At 41.6% G+C, this 27,652-nt stretch overlaps 1 protein-coding gene across 2 annotated transcripts in view; it reads left to right on the forward strand.

The window, feature by feature from the left end:
• Positions 1-25,247, forward strand: part of kctd13 (potassium channel tetramerization domain containing 13) — a 36,053-nt gene extending 10,806 nt beyond the window's left edge. The window contains exons 2-7 of one of the 2 annotated variants that reach the window (XM_014192149.2): positions 1,232-1,493; positions 4,033-4,202; positions 4,503-4,592; positions 4,944-4,996; positions 16,158-16,353; positions 23,719-25,247. In XM_014192149.2, the coding sequence (XP_014047624.1) occupies positions 1,259-1,493; positions 4,033-4,202; positions 4,503-4,592; positions 4,944-4,996; positions 16,158-16,353; positions 23,719-23,955 (981 nt within the window). In that variant the 5' untranslated portion in view covers positions 1,232-1,258 and the 3' untranslated portion in view covers positions 23,956-25,247. The remainder of the gene's footprint in view (positions 1-1,231; positions 1,494-4,032; positions 4,203-4,502; positions 4,593-4,943; positions 4,997-16,157; positions 16,354-23,718) is intronic. The other variant, XM_014192151.2, reaches the window with a different exon arrangement.
• The last annotated feature ends 2,405 nt before the right edge of the window (positions 25,248-27,652 follow it).

Consider the following 27,652-nt stretch of genomic DNA (forward strand, 5'->3'; position numbering starts at 1 on the left):
AACAGAGATATTTTGGGTCCATGGTCAGGAAACTCCCCAGATCTTAATCCCATTGAGAACTTGCGGTCAATCCTCAAGAGGTGGGTGAACAAACAAAACCCCACAAATTCTGACACACTCCAAGCATTGATTATGCAAGAATGGGCTGCCATCAGTCAGGATGTGGCCCAGAAGTTAATTGACAGCATGCCAGGGTGGATTGCAGAGGTCTTGAAAAAGAATGGTCAACACTGCAAACATTGACTCTTTGCATCAACATCATGTAATTGTCAATAAAAGCCTTTGACACTTATGAAATGCTTGTAATTATACTTCAGTATTCAATAGTAACATCTGACCAAAATATCTAAAGACACTGAAGCAGCAAACTTTGTGGAAATTAATATTTGTGTCATTCTCAACTTTTGGCCACGACTGTACTTTCAACCTTTTGGCAGATATCTTGCTCCATACTGAAACCACCTATTCTCAACCACAGAGAATGGGCGCATATCAACAGCTATAAGCCAAAGACTGTAAAAAATGTAAACACAGCCTACCTATCGCTCTTGTAATTTCTTTGGCCCGGTCAGAATCAGCTGCCAAGCGCTGCTTGAATGACAATGTTTTTTTGAGTTTCTGTCTTGCTCTGGTTTACTGGGGTGATGTCAGCATAAATCTGTCAACATATTTCAGGTGTTGGCAGCTGTATAGACAGTTCTCGTTGTGTGTGGTGAATTACTGTTAACGTTTTATCCACAATTGTCCACCGCCATTGCAATCTAATCTACTGGGAAGCCAACATTTTCCCAAACTGTAGATTTAAACAATGATGGAGGATCCTCCAATTCTGGTTTATCAACTATTCCACTCGCCACCATACAGAACTAGTTCCCAGCTGCGCCTCACGAAAGGACAGTTTGAAATGCACCAATTAAGATTAGAATTTTGATTACAACGTGCGCATAGGCTCTAGTTTTAACTGAATAGCCTGAAATCTTTTTCTTCTCAGATTTACTCAGGAGGCAATAGGCCTACAATGCAGTGTAGGCATAGCCTGTAGGCCTAGTGTTTTCATTTTGAATTAAAACTATTTATGTATTCATTCGGCTTCACAGTGCTGTCTGAACAGAGGTCCCCGTGTACCATTACACCCCTAACATACGCGTAATTTTTGTTGTCTGTGATATTTGTTTTTGATAATTCAATTGAAATCACATCCCCCAACTGAGGTCTCCTGTTTTTAAATCAGAAACTTCTGTAACTGCAAGCACGCTTGATGTCTGCCGAGGCTTCCGCAGGGAGTGTGGCAGCTGCCTCCATCCTCGCCACCCAGTCCTCTGGCCAGGGCAGCGAGGAGAAGGGGGTTGGAGGTGGTCTGGCGGGGAGTAAATATGTGAAGCTGAATGTTGGGGGCTCCCTGCATTACACCACAGTACAGACCCTGAGCAAAGAGGACAGCTTACTAAGGAGCATGTGCAATGGAGGAGCAGAGGTCACCATAGATTCGGAGGGTAAGTATGGACCTACAGTTGATGTCTTAAGGTTACATACACTTAGGTTGGAGTCATTAAAAGTCGTTTTTCAACCACTCCACAAATTTCTTGTTAACAAACTATAGTTTTGGCAAGTCGATTAGGACATCTACTTTATGCCTGACACAAGTAATTTTTCCAACAATTGTTTACAGACAAATTATTTCACTTAGAATTCACTGTATCACAATTCCAGTAGGTCAGAAGTTTCCGTACACTTAAGTTTATTTTTAAAAATGTTTTAAGTGTTTTATTGAATATTTGAAACATACAATATACTTGCAGTGAAGCCGCTCAATAACTACATCATACCAGTCATTCAACAGATTCCCATTCAGAGCGACACACAGAAGCATCCAGGGTCGATGCCCTGCTCGTGGGCATGTTGACCGATCTACCACCAGGCCAAAAAATATGAACCCAAACCCTCCAAGATCCCCCCCACAGTTCGCCAATAGCTGTCCCTCAACCATTCGAGACCCCTCCCACAGTCCCCCCCCCCCCCGGAAGAAAAATTCAATGAATTCCATTCCCCACCCCCAAGAACCCCCCCACATACACTAAGTTGACTGTGCCTTTTAAACAACTTGGAAAATTCCAGAAAATGATGTCATGGCTTTAGAATCTTCTGATAGGCTAATTGACATCATTTGAGTCAATCGGAGGTGTACCTGTGGATGTGTTTCAAGGCCAACCTTCAAACTCAGTGCCTCTGCTTGACATCATGGGAAAATCAAAAGAAACCAGCCAAGACCTCAAAGAAATTTGTAGACCTCCAAGTCTGGTTCATTCTTGGGAGAAATTTCCAAACACCTGAAGGTACCACATTCATCTGTACAACCAATAGTACGCAAGCATAAACACCATGGGACCACGCAGCTGTCATACCGCTCAAGGAGGAGACGCGTTCTGTCTCCTGGAGGTGAACATACTTTGGTGTGAAAAGTGCAAATCAGTCCCAGAACAACAGCAAAGGACTTTGAAGATGCTGGAGGAAACGGTTACAAAAGTATCTATATCCACAGTAAAACGAGTCATATATCGACATAACCTGAAAGGCCGCTCAGCAAGGAAGAAGCCACAGCTCCAAATCGCCATAAAAAAGCCAGACTACGGTTTGCAACTGCACATGGGGACAAAGATCGTACTTTTTGGAGAAATGTCCTCTGGTCTGATGAAACAAAAATAGAACTGTTTGGCCATAATGACCATTGTTATGTATGGAGGAAAAAGGGGGGCTTGCAAGCCGAAGAACCCCATCCCAACCGTGAAGCACGGGGGTGCAGTATCATGTTGTGGGGGTGCTTTGCTGCAGGAGGGACTGGTGCACTTCACAAAATACATGGCATCATGAGGACAGAACATTATGTGGATATATTGAAGCAACATCTAAAGACATCAGTCAGGAAGTTAAAGCTTGGTCGCAAATGGGTCTTCCAAATGGACATTGACCCCAAGCATACTTCCAAAGTTGTGGCAAAATGGCTTAAGGACAACAAAGTCAAGGTATTGGAGTGGCCATCACAAAGCCCTGACCTCAATCCAATAGAAACTTTGCGGGCAGAACTGAAAAAGCGTGTGTGAGCAAGGAGGCCTACAAACCTGACTCAGTTACACCAGCTCTATCAGGAGGAATGGGACAAAATTCACCCAACTTATTGTAGGAAGCTTGTGAAAGGCTACCTGAAAAGTTTGACCCAAGTTAAAGAATTAAGGCAATGCTACCAAATACTAATTGAGTGTATGTAAACTTCTGACCCACAGGGAATGTGATGAAAGAAATAAAAGCTGAAATAAATCATTCTCTACTATTATTCTGACATTTCACATTCTTAAAATAAAGTGGTGATCTTAACTGACCTAAGACAGGGAATTTTTACTAGGATTAAATGTCAGGAATTGTGAAAAACTGGGTTTAAATTTGGCTGAGGTGTAAGTAAACTTCTGACTTCAACTGTATGTGTTATTATGGATGCCAGTGTTTCCCAATATTTTATTCTAGGATCACGCAGGCTTGCACGTTTTTGTTCCTTTCCAGCACTACCACACTTGATACAACTAGTCAACTAATGGTCACCAAGGTTGCGAATCAGGTTTGCTAATGCTGGAAGAAAACATGTAGTCCTATGGGAGCCAAAGGAAAGGATTGGAAACACTGGGCTGTGTTCAGCAGGACATAACGGTGTGCATCATTCAATTTATTGGAAACAATGCTGTACTGAACAACCAGTTGAAGAACGTTGTGATTTATGGTGGCTCAGAGGGCAATTTTGTGCGGTGTGCTGCTGCACTGGTTTTGATATTTCAAATGGTCACACCCATATCGACAGCTGAATAACGTTGCTCACCATTTACTCCTGTTTGCAGTGTGTGACGGGATGTGACTTATTGACCTTTTTGTTTTCTCCATATCCTCAGGAATTCCTAAAGCAATCGACACATGGAAAAATGTGAAATTTAGATGAGATAGGCAAGAATCAATCAGTGCTCACTCCTCAATATTTTTCCTCTTTCTTAGGCTGGGTAGTGTTGGACAGGTGTGGTCGCCATTTTGGCTTGGTACTAAACTTTATGCGGGACGGCTCAGTACCGCTTCCGGAGTCCCACCGAGAGCTGGAGGAAGTTCTGAAGGAAGCTCAGTACTACAGGGTCCAGGGACTAGTCCAGCACTGCACGTCTGCCATGCAGGTAAGACCCAGACTGACCCAAAGCAAATTATCATTGAGTGTAAAGCACTGAGCTGAGTGTCAGTAAAATGAAATGTCCTTCACTCTTTTTGTCTTTGAGCTAAATCTGTAAGTCTTATCAAAAGGCTTTCAAAGTGCAATATACTGTATGTTAGTCAAACAACTATTATGCACATACAATCTCTAATGCTTACATTGGATCCCAATGTTTGTGTGTTGAATACCCAGCCCAAAGTGTCAGAAGCCTCCCATAGTGTGAGTCAGATGTTCATGTGAATCAAATGCCTTTAATGTCCCACAGAAGCAAAGGGACGTCTATGAGGGGGTTTGCCGCATTCCCATGATTACCTCAACCAAAGAAGAACAGAGAATGATAAACACCTGCAGGAAGGTGAGAGGGATAGAAAGAGGGTGGGTGGATGGGAGGAAAGACGGGCATAGGTAGGAAGGCTGTTCATTACAGATGGCATACTGGTTTGACTTGAAATGCTTACTTTATTCTCAGACCTTAGGTCTGGTATCATTGCTTAGCTTTAGCTCTCATACTGATTTTTAAGTCCATGTGAGTTTTTATTGCCTTTTGTAAAGTGTCTGAGTGTCCGAAAAGCACTATACAAACAAAAGTTATTATTAGATTGGACCCCCAACATTTTTCAGCAGCTGAACTTTTCAAAATAAATGTAATAAAAAATGCTCTGTTTGCTTCTGTTAAATTAGTTCTAATGTTTCCTGTTTCCCACAGCCTGTAGTAAAACTACAAAACAACAGAGGGAACAACAAGTATTCGTACACCAGGTATTTTTTTTAATCATTTTCTGAGACCAATGTGTCTTTTACAGATGAGCCTTGAATTACAGAAATGATAGAAAATACACACATCAAAATGCAAGCAGAAAGAAAACACGGTCATAAAAACAAAAACTCATTAATAAGGTCATCAATCAGCTTTCTTAATTCCCCTAGAGGCACCAAAACATCAAATTTAAGAACATTTTGAAAATTGTTCCACAAATAAGGTGGAGGAAAATGAAAAGCTGATTTACCTAACTCAGTAGAGACCAAAGGAATTTCCAGAGTTAAGCATCCCTGAGACCGAGGTGTGGTAACTCATGTCTAAGGTTTGGTGCAAGGGAGTTTTTGTAAAAGAGCTTTATAGATGAAAACATAGCAATGATTCAAACTACGTCACATCAGAGGGCCAAACAACTGTCTGGTAGAGAAGGCAGTGATGAGTACTAAAACTGTCGCCGGTAACAAAGTGCAGTGCTCTATTATAAGCTGCTTTAGTAAAGTGGCAGCTGCATTCATATAGATGTCGCCATAGTCTAGGATCAATAGCAACGTCGACTGAATAATCCGCTTTCTATTGAAGCCCATTTGTATTCTCAACAGCCAGTGGAATCCCGTGGCGCGTTATTCAAATACCTTGGAAATGCTATTACTTCGATTTCTCAAACATATGACTATTTTACACCATTTTAAAGACAAGACTCTCGTTAATCTAACCACACTGTCCGATTTCAAAAAGGCATTACAACGAAAGCAAAACATTAGATTATGTCAGCAGAGTACCTAGCCAGAAATAATCAGACACCCATTTTTCAAGCTAGCATATAATGTCACATAAACCCAAACCACAGCTAAATGCAGCACTAACCTTTGAGATCTTCATCAGATGACAACCCTAGGACATTATGTTATACAATGCATGCATGTTTTGTTCAATCAAGTTCATATTTGTATCAAAAAACAGCTTTTTACATTAGCATGTGACGTTCAGAACTAGCATACCCACCGCAAACTTCCGGTGAATTTACTAAATTACTCACGATAAACGTTCACAAAAAACATAACAATTATTTTAAGAATTATAGATACAGAACTCCTTTATGCAATCGCTATGTCCGATTTTAAAATAGCTTTTCGGTGAAAGCACATTTTGCAATATTCTGAGTAGATAGCCCAGCCATCACGGGCTAGCTATTTAGACACCCACCAAGTTTGGCCCTCACCAAAGTCAGATTTACTATTAGAAAAGTTTGATTACCTTTGCTGTTCTTCGTCAGAATGCACTCCCAGGACTTCTACTTCAATAACAAATGTTGGTTTGGTTCAAAATAATCCATAGTTATGTTCAAATATCCTCTGTTTTGTTCGTGCGTTCAAGACACTATCCGAAGGGTAAAGAAGGGTGACGCGCCCGACGCGTATCGTGACAAAAATGTTCTAAATATTCCATTACCGTACTTCGAAGCATGTCAACCGCTGTTTAAAATCAATTTTTATGCTATTTTTCTCGTAAAAAACGATAATATTCCGACCGGGAAACCGTGTTTACGTTCAAAGAGAGAGAAAATAAAAACATGGGGTTGCCTCGTGCACGTGCCTCAGTCTCATTGTCCTCTGATAGACCACTTACCAAAGGCGCTAATGTTTTTCAGCCAGGGGCTGCAAAGACATCATTCTGCTTTTTCCCGCCTTCTGAGAGCCTATGGGAGCCGTAGGAAGTGTCACGTTACAGCAGAGATCCTAAGTTTTCAATAAAGACAGTCAAGAAGCCCAAGAAGTTGTCAGACAGGCCACTTCCTGTAAGGAATCTTCTCAGGTTTTTGCCTACCATATGAGTTCTGTTATACTCAGACACCATTCAAACAGTTTTAGAAACATTAGGGTCTTTAATATCCAAAGCCAATAATTATATGTATATTCTAGTTTCTGGGCAGTAGTAATAACCAGATTAAATCGGGTACGTTTTTTATCCGGCCGTGCAAATACTGCCCCCTACCCCCAACAGGTTAACTAAGTCATCAATATGCTTTTTAAGACAGCTTTTCACCTATCCAGATGCCCAGATATTTGTAAGCAGGGACACGATCAATATAAGCACCATCCAATGTACATATGCTTAAATCATCTGTAATTTTTAAGTACTCTAGAGATCAACCTGTACTTAGTTTTACCTGTATTCAATACTAATTTCAGGACAGTTTTTCTGTAATACAATGAAAGCATACTGTAGTTCCGATAGCGCCTGGTCAACCGTGGGGGCAATGGCATACATGACAGTATCATTGGTGCGGCATACAAGTGCAGGTACATTTATTTTTTTACAGAAAAGTCAATATTCTTAATGTAAACATATTACAAAGTACAGACCCAGAATCGACCCTTGTCTTTCAAGTAATTTTTAAACCAGTTACATGCAGCCTTGTCTAGGCCAATTGAGGAAAGCTTTGCAATTAGCAGTATCGAAGGCCTTTGACAGGTCAATGAAGAGCCCGCACAATGTTGCCTTTTATCCATACCTTTACCCACATCATTTATACATGTAACTAGGGATGCAGCAGAGATAGTGCTATGACCTGGTCTAAAACCCGACTGATGTACATTTAGAATACATTTCAAAGATAAGAAAGATCTTAGTTGAGAATGAATCAATGATTCTAATCTTTTAGCTAGGCAAAGTTTAAAAAGAGGACAATAATTATTTAGGTCACAAGGGTCACCACATAGTTAATGATTCCACAATTGTTGTAGAGCTGCAGCAAAAATGGATCAAGCATATCAGCCCCAGTGGATTTAAAAAACCAAAAATTTGGCATCTAGTACATCACAGTTAGTAAATTGTTGAAATGAAAACCAATTCACTAGAAGTAGACGTGTTAAATGGGCAGTCGGCTAGAGGCTGGTAGAGGGTAGAGCAGTCGATTCACTGACCAGGGTCAATAAAACCCCTGTCTCTCAAATAAAAAGCCTGCTGAGATAAAATTATGATTAAAATCATCACTTATCCCATTCTCAGTTATGATACCAGAGTCAGACAGAACTTGTTAGGCAAATAAGAGGAATTTGTACTCTTCAGTGCATTTACTGTTTTCCAACATTTTGAAGGATCACCAGCAGTCAGAGATGGAGCTTTAAACTTGATTTAGCTCTCTTAACTAAGAAACGGATATATCACTTCGATTTTCTGAAAGATTACCATTCCACTACAGAGTCCATTGTCTCCCCTATGATTTTTGTTCAGCAGCAGTGGCAAAGTTAAGGGGAGGGTGGGCGTGGCCAATGGCCAAGCCTCTGATCTAAAATTGTAGAGGCTGTCCTCTTGACCGAAGAGACAATGTTGCTGTTTTAACCTCCCTGGGCAAACGTCCCACCCTAGTCAACAGCCAGTGGAATCGCGTGGCGCGAAATACAAATACCTCATAAATGCTATAACTTCAATTTCTCAAACATATGACTATTTTACACCATTTTAAAGACAAGACTCTCATTAATCGAACCACATTGTCCGATTTCAAAAAGACTTTACAGCGAAAGCAAAACATTAGAGGAGAGAGTACCCTGCCAAAAATAATCACACAGCCATTTGCAAAGCAAGCATATATGTCACAAAAACCAAAACCACAGCTAAATGCAGCACTAACCTTTGATGATCTTCATCAGATGACACTCCTAGGACATTATGTTATACAATACATGCATGTTTTGTTCAATCAAATTCATATTTATATCAAAAACCAGCTTTTTACATTATCATGTGATGTTCAGAACTAGCATACCCACCGAAAACTTCCGGTGAATTTACTAAATTACTCACGATTAACGTTCACAAAATACATAACAATTATTTTAAGAATTATAGATACAGAACTCCTTTATGCAATCGCGGTGTCAGATTTTAAAATAGCTTTTCGGCGAAAGCACATTTTGCAATATTCTGAGTAGATAGCCCGGCCATCACGGCTAGCTAATTTGACACCCACCAAGTTTGGCCCTCACCAAACTCAGATTGACTATAAGAAAAATTGGATTAACTTTGCTGTTCTTCGTCAGAATGCACTCCCAGGACTTCTACTTCAACAACAAATGTTGTTTTGGTTCCAAATAATCCATAGTTATATCCAAATACCGCCGCTTTGTTCATGCGTTCAGGTAACTATCCGAAGGGTGACGCGCGAGCGCATTTTGTGACAAAAAATGTCAAAATATTCCATTATCGTACTTCGAAGCATGTCAAACGCTGTTTAAAATACATTTTTATGCTTTTTTTCTCGTAAAATAGCGATAATATTCCAACCGGGCGACGTTGTATTCATTCAAAGGCTGAAAGAAAAACATGGAGAATTCTCATGAACGCGCATCTCCAGTGTCACTGTCCTCAGCCTGACCAGTAACAAACAGAGCTGCTGTACTTACCCCAGAGACTGCAGACACCCCATTACACTTTCTGGCGCCTTCTGAGAGCCAATGGAAGCCTTAGAAAATGTCACGTTACGTATTTTTGATAGAGATGCAACAGAAGGAGAACAAATTGTCAGACAGGGCACTTCCTGTATGGAATCTTCTCAGGTTTCGGTCTGCCATATGAGTTCTGTTATACTCACAGACACCATTCAAACAGTTTTAGAAACTTCAGAGTGTTTTCTATCCAAATCTACTAATTATATGCATATTCTCGTTTCTGGGCAAGAGTAGTAACCCGTTTAAATCGGGTACGTTTTTTATCCGGCCGTGCAAATACTGCCCCCTAGCCCCAACAGGTTAAAGCATATTTCCTGCAATTCTACTAATTTTGCCATGGGTGGACATTTTTACAGTTCTTGTTTCCTGCAATTCTACACATTTTGTCATGGGGTTGAGAGAATTTCAGTTTCAACCCTTTTAAGCCCAATGTTACATATACGCAGTAATGGTGCGTGGGTAAAATCACTGGGAAAGCAGGTTCATGTTTCAGAAATTTTATGTCCACTGTTTGGTTCTAGTTTTCAGAGTAAATAACTCATGGACACTAGAGAAGCTTAAACAAGATGAATTCTTCCCAAAGGGTCGACACAGCTGTATTCAGACAAAAACATGTTTCCACCACCACAAGTACAGTTGAAGTCAGAAGTTTACATAAACATATTTAAACTCAGTTTTTCACAATTCCTGACATTTAATCCTAGTAAAAATTCCCTGTCTTAGGTCAGTTAGAATCACCACTTTTTATTTTAAGAATGTGAAATGTCAGCATAATAGTAGTGATTTATTTCAGCTTTTATTTCTTTCATCACATTCCCAGTGGGTCAGAAGTTTACATACACTCAATTAGTATTTGGTAGCATTGCCTTTAAATTGTTTAACTTGGGTCAAACGTTTCGGGTAGCCTTCCACAAGCTTCCCAAATTTTGGCCCATTCCTCCTGACAGAGCTGGTGTAACTGAGTCAGGTTTGTAGACCTTGCTTGCACACGCTTTTTCAGTTCTGCCCACAAACCTTCTGTAGGACTGAGGTCAGGGCTTTGTGATGGCCACTCCAATACCTTGACTTTGTTGTCCTTAAGCCATTTTGCCACAACTTTGGAAGTATGCTTGGAGTCATTGTCCATTTGGAAGACCCATTTGCGACCAAGCTTTAACTTCCTGACTGATGTCTTGAGATGTTGCTTCAATATATCCACATAATGTTCTGTCCTCGTGATGCCATGTATTTTGTGAAGTGCACCAGTCCCTCCTTGCTGCCACCCCCGTGCTTCACGGTTGGGATGGTGGTCTTCGGCTTGCAAGCCTCCCCCTTTTTCCTCCAAACATAACGATGGCCATTATGGCCATACAGTTCTGTTTTTGTTTCATCAGACCAGAGAACATTTCTCCAAAAGGTATTGTCTTCGTCCCCATGTGCAGTTGCAAACCGTAGTCTGGCTTTTTTATGATGGTTTTGGATCAGTGGCTTCTTCCTTGCTGAGCGGCCTTTCAGGTTATGTCGATATAGGACTCGTTTTACTGTGTATATAGATTCTTTTGTACCTGTTTCCTCCAGCATCTTCACAAGGTTGATTTGTACTTCTCGCACCAAAGTACATTCAGCTCAAGGAGACAACACACATTTCCTTCCTGAGCAGTATGACGGCTGCGTGGTCCCATGGTGTTTATACTTGCGTACTATTGTTTGTACAGATGAACGTGGTACCTTCAGCCGTTTGGAAATTGCTCCCAAGGATGAACCAGACTTGTGGAGGTCTACAATTTTTTTCTGAGGTCTTGGCTGATTTTCTTTTGATTTTCCCATGATGTCAAGCAAAGAGGCACTGAGTTTGAAGGTAGGCCTTGAAATACATCCACAGGTACACCTCCAATTGACTCAGATGATGTCAATTCACCTATCAGAAGCTTCTAAAGCCATGACACAATTTTCTCGAATTTTCCAAGCTGTTTAAAGGCAGTCAACTTAGTGTATGTAAACTTCTGACTTACTGAAATTGTCATACAGTGAATTATAAGTGAAATAATCTGTCTGTAAACAGTTGTTGGAACAATTACTTGTCATGCACAAAGTAGATGTCCTAACCGACTTGCCAAAACTATAGTTTAACAAGAAATTTGTGGAGTGATTGAAAAATGAGTTTTAATGACTCCAATCTAAGTGTATGTAGATTTCCGACTTCAACTGTTTATATACTCCAATTTAGGACCTCCTCCTTGTCTCCAATCCTTACATGTTATGGTTCGACCGGAACAGGGTAATAGGGTAATAAACCATCATTTCTCCCTTCAGGGGATCTGACCTGATCTCAACCCCTCCTTCACCTAATCCACAGATGTCAATCCGCTTCCACTATAGCAGTCTTGTGACTTCCTCCCATCCACCCAACACATTCCAAAGCCATCTGTATTCTACAGATAACGATTAACTTCTGATGTAAAAACCTGTCTCTTTCACTCCTTTTTATATACTATGCTTCTGCATCTCACAATGTTCCAAGTTTCACCCAGAATCTAACTCCACTAAACGATTGATTTAGAGTCAGTGTGGATGAGGTGAAAAAATTGTCTATCAACAATGACAACCCACCGCGGTCTGAAAATCTGGATGGAAAATTACTGAGGATAATAGCGGACGATATTTCCACTCCTTTTTGCCACATCTTCAATTTAAGCCTACTAGAAAGTGTGTGCCCTCAGGCCTGGAGGGAAGCTAACTTTGAGTAAAGCCACAGTGTCTATGTATGCTGATGCCTCACCACTACACACGTCAGCTACTACAGCAACTGAAATGACTGCAACTCTTAACAAAGAACTGCAGTTAGTTTTAGTGGGTGGCAAGGAATAAGTTAGCCTTAAATAGTTCTATAACTTAAAGCATTGTATTTGGGACAAATCATTCACTAAACCTTAAACCTCAACTAAATCTTGTAATAAATAATGTGGAAATTGAGCAAGTTGATGATTAAACTGCTTGGAGTTACCCTGGATTGTAAAATGTCATGGTCAAAACATGTTGATACAACATTAGCTAAGATGGGGAGAAGGATGTCCATAATAAACCGCTGCTCTGCATTCTTAATTTTTTAAAATTTTATTTCACCTTTATTTAACCAGGTAGGCCGGGTGAGAACAAGTTCTCATTTACAACTGTGACCTGGCCAAATAAAGCAAAGCAGTGCGACAAAAACAACACAATTACTGATGGGATAAACAATCGTACTGTCAATAACACAATAGAAAAATCTGTGTACAGTGTGTACAAAATAAATTAAGGAGGTAAGGCAATAAATAGGCCAATAGTGGCGAAGTAATTACAATTTAGCAATTTACACTGGAGTGATAGATGTCCAGATGAGGATGTGCAAGTAGAAATACTGGTGTGCAAAACAAACAAATATTGGGATGAGGTAGGTAGTTGGTTGGATGGGCTATTTACAGCTGCAGCGATCGGTAAGCTGCTCTGACAGCTGAAGCTTAAAGTTGGTGAGGGGGATGTGTCTCCAACTTCAGTGATTTTTGCAATTTGTTCCAGTCATTGGCAGCAGAGAACTGGATGGAAAGGCGGCCAAAGGGGGTGTTGGCTTTGGGGATGACCAGTGAAATATTCCTGCTGGAGCTAGGGGTGGGTGCTGCTATGGTGACCAGTGAGCTGAAATAAGGCGGAGCTTTACATAGCAAAGACTTATAGATGACCTGGAGCCAGTGGGTTTGGCGACGAATATGTAGCGAGGACCAGCCAACGAGAGCATACATGTCGCGGTGGTGGGTAGTATATGGGGATTTGGTGACAAAACGGATGGCACTGTGATAGACTACATCCAATTAGCTGAGCAGAGTTTTGGAGGCTATTTTGTAAATGACAACGCCAAAGTCGAGGATCGGTAGGATACGAGGGTATGTTTAGCAGCATGAGTGAAAGGCTTTGTTGCGAAATTGGAAGCCGATTCTAGATTTAATTTTGGATTGGAGATGCTTAATGTGAGTCTGGAATGAGAGTTTACAGTCTAGCCAGACACCTAAGTATTTATAGTTGTCCACATATTCTAGGTCAGAATCATCCAGAGTAGTGATTCTAGTCGGGCGGTTGGGTGCGGGTAGCGGTCGGTTGAAGAGCATGCATTTCGTTTTACTAGCATGGAAGAGCAGTTGGAGGCCACGGAAGGAGTGTCTTAAAAACACTATCAACAAGGCATGTCCTACACTTAGGAAAATTGCAATTGGGGCAGGGCAGCACGGTTGGCCCTTGGATATACACAGAGAGCTACTATTAATAATATGCATGTCAATTTCTCCTGGCTCAAAGTGGAGGAGAGATTGACTTCATCACTACTTGTATTGGCAGCAGCTAATGGGGATCCATAATAAATACAAATACCATCTTCCTCTCTTATGTTGACAAAAGTCTATCACACTGCCAAACACAGTAGTGATTTTAGCGTGTAAATATTGGTAGGGCAAACTCCCCCCAAATTTTATGGGGATGCATGCCAGCAAAGCCACTATACAACACTAAACAATACATTAATTGCACTATTACAGTGCCAGCAAACTGTTAGGACCTACATAAAGCTGTCCCAACACCGCTACACCTGGCTATCAGCGGAGGCTTGTCTGCCAGTGAAATGGTTCATTCAGCCGCATTTATTGCCTTTCAAAAAAACACAGCTTTTTATATGTACTGCTACAGAGTTCAGAACACAGGCCGTTCTTACAGTTTTCACCCTGTACATCAAGTCAGAACCATAGGATAAATAAAGGGGGCTTATAAGCAGACAATGAAACCTATTACAATATTCGATGATGACATTTCGCCAAAACAGGCTATAGGCTACATGTGCACCACCAAGTCAGAACAGTAGGCTAAATTATGAGGGGGAAATTGACCAAATTATTAGGGTGAGGCACATGGGCTACTAACAGCTAAACAACATACACTTAGTATTTCTTTCTTAGCTACAGTATACATACACTACCGGTCAAAGTAGCCACCCTTTGCCTTGATGACAGCTTTGCACACTCTTGGCATTCTCTCAACCAGCTTCAGCTGGAATACTTTTCCAACAGTCTTGAAGGAGTTCACACATATGCTGATCACTTGTTGGCTGCTTTTCCTTCACTCTGCGGTCCAACTCATCCCAAACCATCTCAATTGTGTTGAGGTTGGGTGATTGTAGAGGCCAGGTCATCTGATGCAGCACTCCGTCACAGCCTGGAGGCGTGTTGGGTCATTGTCCTGTTGAAAAACAAATGATAGTCCCGCTAAGCACAAACCAGATGTGCTGGTGTGTAGCTGCAGAATGCTATGGTAGCCATTCTGGTTAAGTGTGCCTTGAATTCCCCACACCATCACACCACCGCCACGCTTCACGGTGGGAACCACACATGCAGAGAGCATCCGTTCGTCTACTCTGCATCTCACAAAGGCATGGCGGTTGGAACCAAAACCTCACATTTGGACTCATCAGACCAAAGAACAAATTTGCACCGGTCTAATGTCCATTGCTCGTGTTTCTTGGCCCAAGCAAGTCTCTTCTTATTGGTGTCCTTTAGTAGTGGTTTCTTTGCAACATTTTGACCATGAAGGCCTGATTCACGCAGTCTCCTCTGAACGGTTGATGTGTCTGTTACTGTTACTCTGAAGCATTTATTTGGGGGGGTAGATATGTAGCCTATTTTAACCTACTATGTGTTCAACGTAGGCCTACATTCCATGAGACTTTTAAAAACATTATGCAGGGCGTAATAGGTGACTGAAAATTGTGTTGTAGGCTATTGCGTTTATGTATGATGCAAGAAACTAATTTTACAAAATAAAATTCATGTATTAATACAATGGGGAATCAGACAATGTAGGCTACCTTTTGCCTATTGGCTTTTTTTTTGCATATTCAAGCCCGTCTCAAAATACAAACATTTTTTTTTTAAGACAAAATCAAAGCTCTTACCTGACTCTCTTTTGAAAGATTGCAAGAAATGTTCAGGTTTTGTGCTTTTATTGAATGCAATCACTCTCCCATTGCTGACCAAAAAGTGCTATAACTGGGCAAATAACTTGCTAAATAGCAAAGAAAATCAACAAATGTGCAAGGTGAGGGCTGCAAAATCTGCTCTTTGATCTCAAAAGCACATATTCGACAGCAGATGATTGAAAGACTGCCTACTACATCAAAATCACTGAGTCAATCTTGAGGTTTGTTGCATTGAAAGTGGCTGATACTATGTTGATTTGATCACAATTCCCACATTAGAAGGAAACAATCTGTTTAAGGAAATGTGTAAACTAAAGGGGCAACTCTAGTAAAGTTCAATCTCGCACGGGCCAGCATTTGTTCTGCGCAGAAGTCCTGAGGGAGTTGCGTGGCTGTGTGTGCGCAGCTTAAAGGGAACATTGCCCAGAAGTTTAGGTATATCCAATAGGTAGTCATGTTATAGCTACTGTTGACTTTTTATAAGTGATTCCATGCCCAAAGTCTCTATTTTAGCAAGCACTGCCACAATTCAGCTAAGCAACAAAAAAGTTATATTAGTTACTGCCTACTCTTAGAAATGTAAAACCAAATATTTCACTTTGAGATTTCAGTGTTTCATGTATGTCAGTCATTGTTGCCAAGGGGTGATGCATCGCAAGTCAGGATCTCATGCTCTCTGCATGTGTATGTTGACAATGGTGCTGTCTTAGGGATTGACCCAACTCCTTGCTTTTCCCTCAGTAACTCGGACGACAACCTGCTGAAAAACATTGAGCTGTTTGATAAACTGGGGCTGCGCTTCAACGGGCGTGTCCTGTTTGTCAAGGATGTGCTCGGGGACGAGATCTGCTGCTGGTCCTTCTACGGTGAGGGCCGCAAGATCGCTGAGGTGTGCTGCACATCCATTGTCTACGCCACTGAGAAGAAACAGACCAAAGTAAGCCCAATTAAACCAATTTCACTCTGAGCTTCCACAGCTTAAACACTAACATTCAGGCTAGCAACATCAGGGTTTAGGTAAATGCTAGGGCCTTTAAAGTATTTACACCCCTTGACTTTTTCCACATTTTGCTGTTACAAAGTGGGATTAAAATGGATTTAATTTAAATTTTTGTAACGACGTGAAGTACTCTTGTTTCAAAGTAGATCAAAAATTCATACTTTTTTAAGAACATTATCTTGACTAGATGAGTCAATACATGTTAGAATCACCTTTGGAAGTTATTACAGCTATGAGTATTTCTGGATAAGAGCTTTCCACACCTGGATTGTACAACATTTGCCCATTTATTATTATTTTCAAAATTCTTCAAGCTCTGGCAAGTTGGTTGTCAGTCATTGCTAGACAACCATTTTCAGGTCTTGCCTTGTATTTTCAAGCTATTTAAGTCAAAACTGTAACTCAGCCACTCATTCACTGTCTTGGTAATCTATTCATGTTCGCATACGCCGACTCATGGACCCTCTATATCCAGGTTGCATTCGGACCAACTTTTGTATTTATTAGGATCCCCATTATCTTCCTGGGGTCCAAACATATTAAAACACTTACATATAAAACAAAAGATACAGCAGTACATCATATTACACCACTACTTATCTACAATACACATGCGCACTAGCACTCGGTGCACACAGGGAGCAGCGTGAACAGCAACAACGAAGAATGGCAGACATTGGATGAACATAAAATGTTAATATCTGTGAGTGATGAAGAAAAATCTGTTTCAGCGACAATTATTTGAATAATTCCATGTATCTTTTGTGCACAAAAGTGATGACTGAAGTCTCTTATTAGTCTGACCTCTGTGGCTGTCTATGGAAATTGTCTTTCTGGGCCGGGCGTCAGTTACACTGCAGCACCGACGCAAAACTGTAGGAGCAATCGAAACTGTGTTTTAAACAAAATTATAAACACAACAATTTCAAAGATTTTACTGAGTTCCAGTTCCAGTAAGGAAATGTGTCAATTGATTAGGCCCTAATCTATGGATTTCACATTACTGGGAATACAGATATGCATCTGTTGGTCACAGATATCTTTAAAAAAAAAAAAGTAGATGCGTGGATCAGAAAACCAGTCAGGGTTGACCACCATTTGCCTCATGCGGCACGATCTCCTTCACATAGAGTTGATCAGACCTGTGGAATGTTGTCCCACTCGTCTTCAATGGCTGTGTGAAGGTGCTGGATATTGGCGGGAACTGGAACACCTTGTTTGAGAAAAGCTTTTTGACCGTCTGGAAAATTTCGGGGATCTTTTATTTCAGCTCATGAAACATAGGACCGACACTTCACATGTTGCGTTTTTATATTTTTGTTTGGTGTGTATATATAAGGAAATTGGCAACTCGTTCTCATTCTGCGAAATAAGGTAGGCTACGTGATTTCAACATCTGAACAAAGTGGACAGGCTAGCATGCTGTTCAAACAGTTGGAGGCGGACAGAATGGTGTATTCATAACAATTCAACTGTTATGCCCTGTTAGCTAGCTAATAGATCCAAGTTTGCAAAACTTGAAATATAACGATTCCTATATAGATTAGCTGGCTACTCACTAGCACATGGGCTTGTGCTTATGAGATTGTTTGTTTATTAGACTTGTGTTAATTTCCTATAATGCCTGCTACAAGAAGTGAATGTGTAACAAAATGGGCATTTTCATAGACTTGAAAGCCAGATCAGTGATTATTTTGGTAAAATAATTATATTTATTAGTTGGTCTTGTTTTATTTTACCCTTATTTTAGCAGTTAAGTTGACTGAACACATTCTCATATACAGCAATAACCTGGGGAATAGTTACAGGGTGGAGGAGGGGGTATGATTGAGCCAATTGGAAGCTGGGGATGATTAGGTGGCCATGATGGTATGAGGGCCAGATTTGGGAATTTTGCCAGGACACCGGGGTTAACACACCTACTCTTATGGTAAATGCCATGGGATCTCTAGTGACCACAGAAAGTCAGGACACCCGTTTAACATCCAATCCGAAAGACTGCACCCTACACAGGGCAATGTCCCCATTCACTGCCCTGGGGCATTAGGATATATTATTTTGACCAGAGGAAATAGTGCCTCCTCCTGGCCCTCCAACACCACTTCCAGCAGCGTCTGGTCTCCCATCCAGGGACTGACCAGGACCAACCCTGCTTCAGAGGCAAGCCAGCAGTGGGATGCAGGGTGGAATGCTGCTGGCTTATATTTAGCCTAGGTATAATTTCACAAACTCTGAATTCATTAGACTATTGCTGACTGTTTGAAATGCAGTGTATTTGACAATTATTTGTACAACAAAGCATTAGACAAAAACATGAAAAAAATCTAGATACACTATATATACAAAAGCATATGGACACCCCTTCAAATTAGTGGCTTTGGCTATTTCAGCCACAAATAAACTCAGCAAAAAAAGAAATGTCCCTTTTTCAGGACCCTGTCTTTCAAAGATAATTCGTAAAAATCCAAATAATTTCACAGATCTTCATTGTAAAAGGTTTAAACACTGTTTCCCATATTTGTTGAATGAACCATGAACAATTAATGAACATACACCTGTGGAACGGTCGTTAAGACACTAACAGCTTATAGAAGGTAGCCAATTAAGGTCACAGTTATGAAAACTTAGGACACTAAAGAGGCCTCTTCAGTGTCCTGACTCTGAAAAACACCAAAAGAAAGATGCCCTGGTTCCCTGCTCATCTGCGTGAACGTGCCTTAGGCATGCTGCAAGGAGGCATGGGGACTGCAGATGTGGCCAGGGCAATAAATTGCAATGTCCATACTGTGAGACGCCTAAGACAGCGCTACAGGGAGACAGGATGGACAGCTGATCGTTCTCGCAGTGGCAGACCACGTGTAACAACACCTGCACAGGATCAGTACATCCGAACATCACACCTGCAGGACGGGTACATGATGGCAACAACAACTGCCCGAGTTACACCAGGAATGCACAATCCCTCCATCAATGCTCAGACTGTCCGCAATAGGCTGAGAGAGGCTGGACTGAGGGCTTGTAGGCCTGTTGTAAAGGCAGGTCCTCACCAGACATCACCGGCAATAACGTTGCCTATGGGCACAAACCCACCGTCGCTGGACCAGACAGGACTGGCAAAAAGTGGTCTTCACTGACGAGTTGCGGTTTTGTCTCACCAGGGGTGATGGTCGGATTCGCGTTTATCGTCAAAGGAATGAGCACCGAGGCCTGTACTCTGGAGCGGGATCGATTTTGGAGGTGGATGGTCCGTCATGGTCTGGGGAGGTGTGTCTCACAGCATCATCGGACTGAGCTTGTTGTCATTGCAGGCAATCTCAACGCTGTGCATTACAGGGAAGACATCCTCCTCACTCATGTGGTACCCTTCCTGCAGGCTCATCCTGACATGACCCTCCAGCATGACAATGCCACCAGCTATACTGCTCGTTCTGTGAGTGATTTCCTGCAAGACCGGAATATCAGTGTTCTGCCATGGCCAGCGAAGAGCCCGGATCTCAATCCCATTGAGCACGTCTGGGACCTGTTGGATCGGCGGGTGAGGGCTAGGGTCATTCTCCCCAGGAAATGCACTGCGGTAGTTAATGCATCTGGTGGCCACACCAGATACTGACTTACTTTGGATTTTGAACCCCCTTCCCTTTTGTTCAGGGACACATTATTCAATTTTTGTTAGTCACATGTCTGTGGAACCTGTTCAGTTTGTCTGAATCTTGCAATGTTCATACAAATATTTACACATGTTAAGTTGCTGAAAATAAACGCAGGTGACAGGACGTTCATTTTTTTGCTGAGTTTACGTGTATACAATCGAGCACACAGCCATGTAATCGCCATAGACAAACATTGGCAGTAGAATGGCCTTACTGAAGAGCTCAGCGACTTTGAAAGTGGCACCGTCATAGGATGCCACCTTACCAAGTCAATTCGTCAAATATCTGCCCTGCCAGAGCTGCCCCAGTCAACTGTAAGTGATGTTGCTCCTAGATGTTACCACTTTACAATAACGGCTCAGACACGAAGTGGTAGGCCACACAAGCTCACAGAACGGCACCGGCGAGTGCTGAAGCATGCAGCGAGTAAAAATTGTCTGTCCTCTAATGCAAGACTCACTACCGAGTTCCATACTGCCTATGGAAGCAGCATCAGCACTGTTCGTCGGGAGCTTCATGAAATAGATTTCCATGGCCAAGCAGCCGCACACAAGCCCAAGATCACCATGCGCAATGCCAAGTGTCGGCTGGAGTGGTGTAAAGCTCGCCACCATTGGACTCTGGGGCAGTGGAAACCCGTTCTCTGGAGTGATGAATCACGCTACCTGTCCGACGGACAAATCTGGGTTTTGCGGATGCCAGGAGAACGCTACCTGCCTGGATGCATAGTGCCAACTTTAAAGCTTGGTGGAGGAGGAATAATGGTCTGGGGGGGGGGTGTTTCGTGGTTCAGGCAAGGCCCCTTAGTTACAGTGAAGGGAAATCTTAATGCTACAGCATACAATGACATTCTAGACGGTTCTGTGCTTCCAACTTTGTGGCAACAGTTTGCGGATAGCCCTTTCCTGTTTCAGCATCACAATGCCCCGGTGCACAAAGCGAGCTCCATACAGAAATGGTTTGTCGATCGTTTTGAAAGATCTTTCCTGGCCTGCACAGAGCTCTGACTTCAACCCCATCGAACACGTATGGGATGAATTGGAACGCTGACTGCGAGCCAGGCCGAATTGCCCAACATCAGTGCCTGACCTCACTAATGCTCTTGTGATTGAATGGAAGCAAGTCCCCGCAGCAATGTTCCAACATCTAGTGGAAAGCCTTCCCAAAAGTGGAGGCTGTTATAGCAGCGAAGGGGGGACCAACTCCATTATTAATGCCCATGATTTTGGAATGAATGTTCGACAAGCAGGTGTCCACATACTTTTGGTCATGTAGTTTATATCGTGAATTGGCCATAAGTTCGAAAAAATGTAAATATGATTTTTATGCCATATCGCCCAGCCCTAATACTTATAACATGATGTAGACAGCACTATGCTTGAAAATATGGAGAGTGGTAGTCTGTAATGTATTGGATTTGCCCCAAACGTAACACTTTGTATTCAGGACACAAAGTAAAGTGCTTTACCAATTGTTTTGATGTATCACTTTAGTGCCTTGTTGCAAACAGGATGCATGTTTTGGAATATTTTTATTATGTCAATTAGGTTAGTATTGTGGTGTAACTCCAATGTTGATTTATCCTCAGTTTTCTCCTATCACGGCCAGTAAACTCTAACTGTTTTAAAGTCATCTTTGGACTCATGGCAAAATCCCTAAGCGGTTTCCTTCCTCTCCGGCAACTGATTTAGGAAGGACGCCTGTATCTTTGTAGTGACTGGGTGTATTGATAAAATGATTAACTTCACCATGTTGAAAGGGATATTCAATGTCTGCTCCCCCCCCCCATCTACCAATAGGTGCCCTTCTTTGCAAGGCATTGGAAAACCTCCCTGGTCTTTGTGGTTGAATCTGTTTGAAAGTCAGTGCTCGACTCAGGACCTTACAGATAATTGGATGTGTGGGGTAGTCATTCAAAAATCATGTTAAACACTTATTGCACACAGTGAGTCCATGCAACTTATTATGTGACTTGTTAAGCACATTTTTACTCCTGAACTTATTTAGGCTTGCCATAACAAAGGGGTTGAACACTTGTTGACTCAAGACATTTACGCTTTATTTTTTTTAATTCTTCAAAATTTCCAAAAAACTATTCCACTTAACATTATGGAGCATTGTATATATGCCAGTGACCAAAACATCTCAATTTAATGTCTAAAAAGTAAAGTGGTGTGAACACTTTTTGAAGACACTGTATAATGGTATTCAATACTTAATTGGTACAGTGCCTTCGGAAAGTATTCAGACCCCTTGAATTTTATTCCACATTTATGTTACAGCCTTATTCCAAAATGGATCTACACACAATACCCCATAATGACAAAGCGAAAACAAGTTTAGAAAATGTTGTAAATGTATTAACAATGTAAACTGATACCGTATTTACATAAGTATTCAGACCCTTTGCTATGAGATTTGAAATTGAGCTCAGGTGCATACGGTTTATATTGATCATCCTTGATGTTTCTATAACTTGATTGGAGTCCACTTGTGGTAAATTCAATTGATAGGATATGATTTGGAAAGGCACACACCTGTCTATTTAAGGTCCTATAGTTGACAGTGCATGTCAGAGCAAAAACTAAGCCATGAGTTCGGCAGAATCGCCCGCTGAGCTCTGAGACAGCAATGTGTCAAGGCACAGATCTGGGGAAGGTTATCATAACATTTCTGTAGCATTGAAGGTCCCCAAGAACATTCTTAATTGAAAGAAGTTTGGAACCACCAAGACTCTTCCTAGAGCTGGCAGCCCGGCCAAACTGAGCAATCCACTCCTCAGTAAAAGGCACATGCCAGCCCTCTTGGAGTTTGCCAAAAGGCATCTGAAGACTCTCAGACCATGAGAAACAAGATTCTCTGGAACCCAAGATTGAACGCTTTGGCCTGAATGCCAAGCGTCACGTCTGGAGGAAACCTGGCACCATCCCTACGGTGAAGCATGGCAGTGTCAGCATCATGATGAGATGTTTTTCAGCGGCAGGGACTGGGAGACTAGTCAGGATCGAGGGAAAGAAGAACGGAGCAAAGTACTGAGAGATCCTTGACGAAAACCTGCTCCAGAGCGCCCAGTACCTCAGACTGGGGCGAAGGTTCACCTTCCAACAGGACAACAACCCTAAGCACGGAGCCAAGACAACGCAGGAGTGGACATGTCTCTGAATGTCCATGAGTGGCCCAGCCAGAGCCCGGACTTGAACCCGATCGAACAATCTCTGGAGAGACCTGAAAATAGCTGTGCAGCGACACTCCCCATCCAACCTGACAGAGCTTAAGAGGATCTGCAGAGAAGAATGGGAGAAACTCCCCAAATACAGGTGTGCCAAGCTTGTAGCGTAATACCCAAGAACACTCAAGGCTTTAATCACTGCCAAAGGTGCTTGAACAAAGTACTGAGTAAAGGGTCTGAATACCTATGTAAATATTTTCATTTTTAATTAGCAAAAGTTTCTAAACCTGTTTTTGCTTTGTCATTATGGTGTATTGTGTGTAGATTGAGGTTAAAAAAAACAACAATTTAGTACATGTAATGTAACAAATTGTTGGAAAAAGTCAAGGGTTCTGAGTACTTTCCAAAGGCGCTTTAATATAGAATTCTGTATGCTACCCATTCTTTGCCTCCCTGTGTCCTGCTCTTCCTTCTCCCTTTCAGGTGGAGTTTCCTGAAGCCCGTATCTTTGAGGAGACACTCAACATCCTCATCTATGAGAATGGGCGTGGTTCTGGTCCGGGAGGCGTGGCCCTTTTGGAGTCATCATCGCCTGGGGCCAGCCAATCAGAGGAGGAGGGGGCCAGCGCAGGGGACCGAAGGGTGAGGAGGATCCACGTGAGGAGGCACATCATGCACGACGAGAGAGGACACGGCCAACAGACTGTGTATAAGGACTGAGAAAAAAGAATGAACTGTGGGGATAAGGAGAGGATAAAGAGAGGGAGTTAGCGGCAGGGTAAAGATACAGGTTGTTTGGCGGCGGGGTGTTTGCATGGAGAGGTTAGGGCGGCTGTTTAGTGGGGGGGTGGGACAGGTTCTTATATAAGGAAGCAGATGTGGGACTTCAAGATGCTTATTATCAAGGACAGATATTATTTTTTGGTGCCCGATTGGGAAAACAACCCCTAACCCAAAGGTGGGACTAATACACTAATGAATGTGCACACTTATGGGAGAAGGGTAGAGAGAATTGGACCACAGCATAGGTCTGCAAATACCTAGGGGCTAGTTTGGGCTATCTCCCGACCAGGTTTGGGTGGTGGTTATGTGACTGGAAGATGGAGGGGTTCGCTGGTTCAACTAAGGTACTTTAACTGCACTTAAAGGGAACCGGGATGGTGGAGTGGGGTGGTGGTAGTAGGTTAGATGAAATGAGACTGCTGAGCATTGCTGGATGTTTATTCCTTTTGAATTGATTACTGTTGTATGTATTTGTCTCTATTTATTATTTTGTTAATTTGTCCTTTTATATAACTTGAAATACATTATTTATTATTTATTCTGTATAGATGATGGTGGGAATTGTGTGTTGAGGGTGCTGATCTGATTTGATGTTTTGACCAGTTTACGCACTGATCACTTTCCTAACCGACACTTGATGCCATGCTCATCCAATATGTTGAGGCAATGTCACGTATGGCCATGTCATGTATAACTGCCATGTGAGCTCATGTTTACACATTGACTTGCTAAATCATGTTTTAATATTTTTTTGTCCAAGATGCTACCGTGCCTAGTTGAAACAGGATTTCATGGTGTCTGAAAATCATGTTTAAGTCTTTGTATTCAATTTGGTACATATTCCTTCCTCACACTGAAGTCTGATCACAAAAAGCGAAGATTTTTTTATTTTCTTTTAACAGGTGAAATGTAGGACGTGATCTGAACCTGGGAAGTGTTTTTATGTCCCAGTGGTTATTGGACACTTGTTAACCCATAGAAGCATGTAAATCTCACATCCTAATCCTATAATAAAAATATGTTTGGGGCAGTCCTGGAATAAAACGCATTTGTAAAGAATGTTTTTTAATACAGGACTAGGGGCTTAATCTGGGTCAACCGTCCCATAATGTCTGCCAAGATGCGGAAACCATTTTTTCCCCGTCAAATGTTCTTTATGATATTGTAACGATCTTGGGTTTTAGACATTTTATGGACCATCAACATTATCAATAAAAGTCTAAAACCTGCATCTTGGTGTTTTGTGTGTTGGATCTAGTGGAAAATCCCACTCTTCCTGCCTCTTAATCTTCTCGAATGGACAGAGGAATTTGAATTCACCTTTCCATTAATGCAGGTGAAGGACGAGAAGGCCGCGTTATACTATTGAGATCCAGGCTGTATCACAACCAGCTGTGATTGGGAGTCCCGTAGGGCGGCACACACTTGGCCCAGCGTTGTCCGGGTTTGGCCGGTGTAGGCCGTCATTGTAAATAAGAATTTGTTCTTAACTGACTTGCCTAGTTAAATAAAGGTTACATTTAAAAAGATGCCCCTCTAGGTATCTGGTAGAGCCAAACATACGGTTTACACAAGATTGGCTATCTTTTTGTCTTAATTTAAGGTTAGCCGTGTGTAAATTTCAGGTCAGTGCTTGACTTGGACTGAAATAGTTGCAGGTACTCATTTTGGATGACGGTACTGTTTACATTCAGGTGAAGGAGCTCCATAATACTTTTGCTGAGATTCTATAATAGGAACAGAAGCTCAAGTAGTAGAAATGTTATGGTTCCAATACTCTGCTCCTATGAGCTTCTGCCTAAATCATGCACTGGGTTAAGTTTAAAATAACATTTTAAGATAAATTGTAGAGAGGCGGGGTTTAGCCATTCTTGTGGCTGTTAACTAGTGACGAAACTAACATAGCAGGCGTAAAAGAAAGACTTCCAACTTCAGTGCGTTCAAGACGACAGAACTTGAGAAAAATTTTTTGAACGGTCGTCCAACTCGGAATTCCAGAGCTCCAACCTGGAGATCACTGACATCATGATTTGCCCTCGTTTTTTTTGCGAGTGTCCTAGACCTTTTGCAACGCCCACTTCCGCTCAACACACAGCTTCATGTCCTGTACGCTTGATTGTAGCCATACTAGCCTCTAAGTCTCGTATCATTATTTCAGTATATTAATATTTCATTTCTCTAGTTTTTTTTTAATCATTATTATTAAAAATTCTCCTTATCGGTTCAGTTAGATTTTTGTAATTCGGTTGTGTTCTTTGTCTCTTAGCTAGCCTCTCTTGGGTAGGGGGCAGTATTTTGACGTCCGGATGCAAAGCGTGCCTGTAGTAAACTGCCTGCTACTCAGGCCCAGAAGGTAGGATATGCATATTATTAGTAGATTTGGATAGAAAACACAGAAGTTTCTAAAACTGTTTGAATGATGTCTGTGAGTATAACAGAACTCATATGGCAGGCAGAAACCTGAGAAAAAAAGAACCAGGAAGTGTGGAAATCTGAGGTTTGTAGTTTTTCCAAGTGATTGCCTATACAGTGACTTAGGGTTCATTTTGCACTTCCTAAGGCTTCCACTAGATGTCAGTCTTTAGGACGTTGTTTCATGCTTCTACTGTGAATGGGAAGAGAATAAGAGGTCTTGGAATCAGATGACTGAGAAAATGACATGAGCTCAGTGGCACGCACTCCCGTGAGAGTTAGCTGTGTTCCTTTTCATTTTTGAAGACAAAGGAATCGTCCGGTTGGAATATTATGGAAGATTTATGATAAAAACAACCTAAAGATTGATTCTATACATCGTTTGACATGTTTCTACGAACTGTAATATAACTTTTTTGACTTTTCGTCTGAACTTACTGCGCGAGCACAGTGCATTTCGGTTATTCGACTGAACGTGCGAACAAAAAGGACGTATTTGGACATAAATATGGACTTTATCGAAACAAATGAACATTTATTGTGGAACTGGGATTCCTGGGAGTGCATTCCAATGAAGATCATCAAAGGTAAGTGAATATGTATAATGCTGTACTCAGATTATTGTAAAGTGTGCTTTCGCTGTAAAGCTTTTTTGAAATCTGACACAGCGGTTGCATTAAGGAGAAGTGTATCTATAATTCTTTGAATAACAGTTGTATATTTTATCAACGTTTATGAGTATTTCTGTAAATTGATGTGCTCATTCACCGGATGTTTTGGGAGGCAAAACATTTCTGAACATTACACGCCAATGTAAAATGGGGGTTTTGGATATAAATATGAACTTTATCGAGCAACATGAAGTCCTATGAGTGCCATCTGATGAAGATCATCAAAGGTTAGTGATTCATTTTAGCTATATTTCTGGTTTTTGTGACGCCTCTCTTTGCTTGGAAAATGGCTGTGATTTTTCGTCTGGGTGCTGTCCTAACATAATCTAATGCTATGCTTTCGCCGTAAAGCCTTTTTGAAATTGGACAGTGTGGTTGTATTAACGGTAAGATTATCTTTAAAATGGTGTATAATACTTGTGTGAGAAATGTAAATTATGAGATTTTTGTTGTTTTGAATTTGGCGCTCTGCTATTTCACTGGCTGTTGGCGAGGTGGGACGCTACCGTCCCACATACCCTAGAGAAGCTAGCTAAACTCAAACTTAACAT

The sequence above is a fragment of the Salmo salar genome, chromosome ssa03 (genome assembly GCF_905237065.1).
Source record: "Salmo salar chromosome ssa03, Ssal_v3.1, whole genome shotgun sequence".
Lineage (NCBI taxonomy): Eukaryota > Metazoa > Chordata > Actinopteri > Salmoniformes > Salmonidae > Salmo > Salmo salar.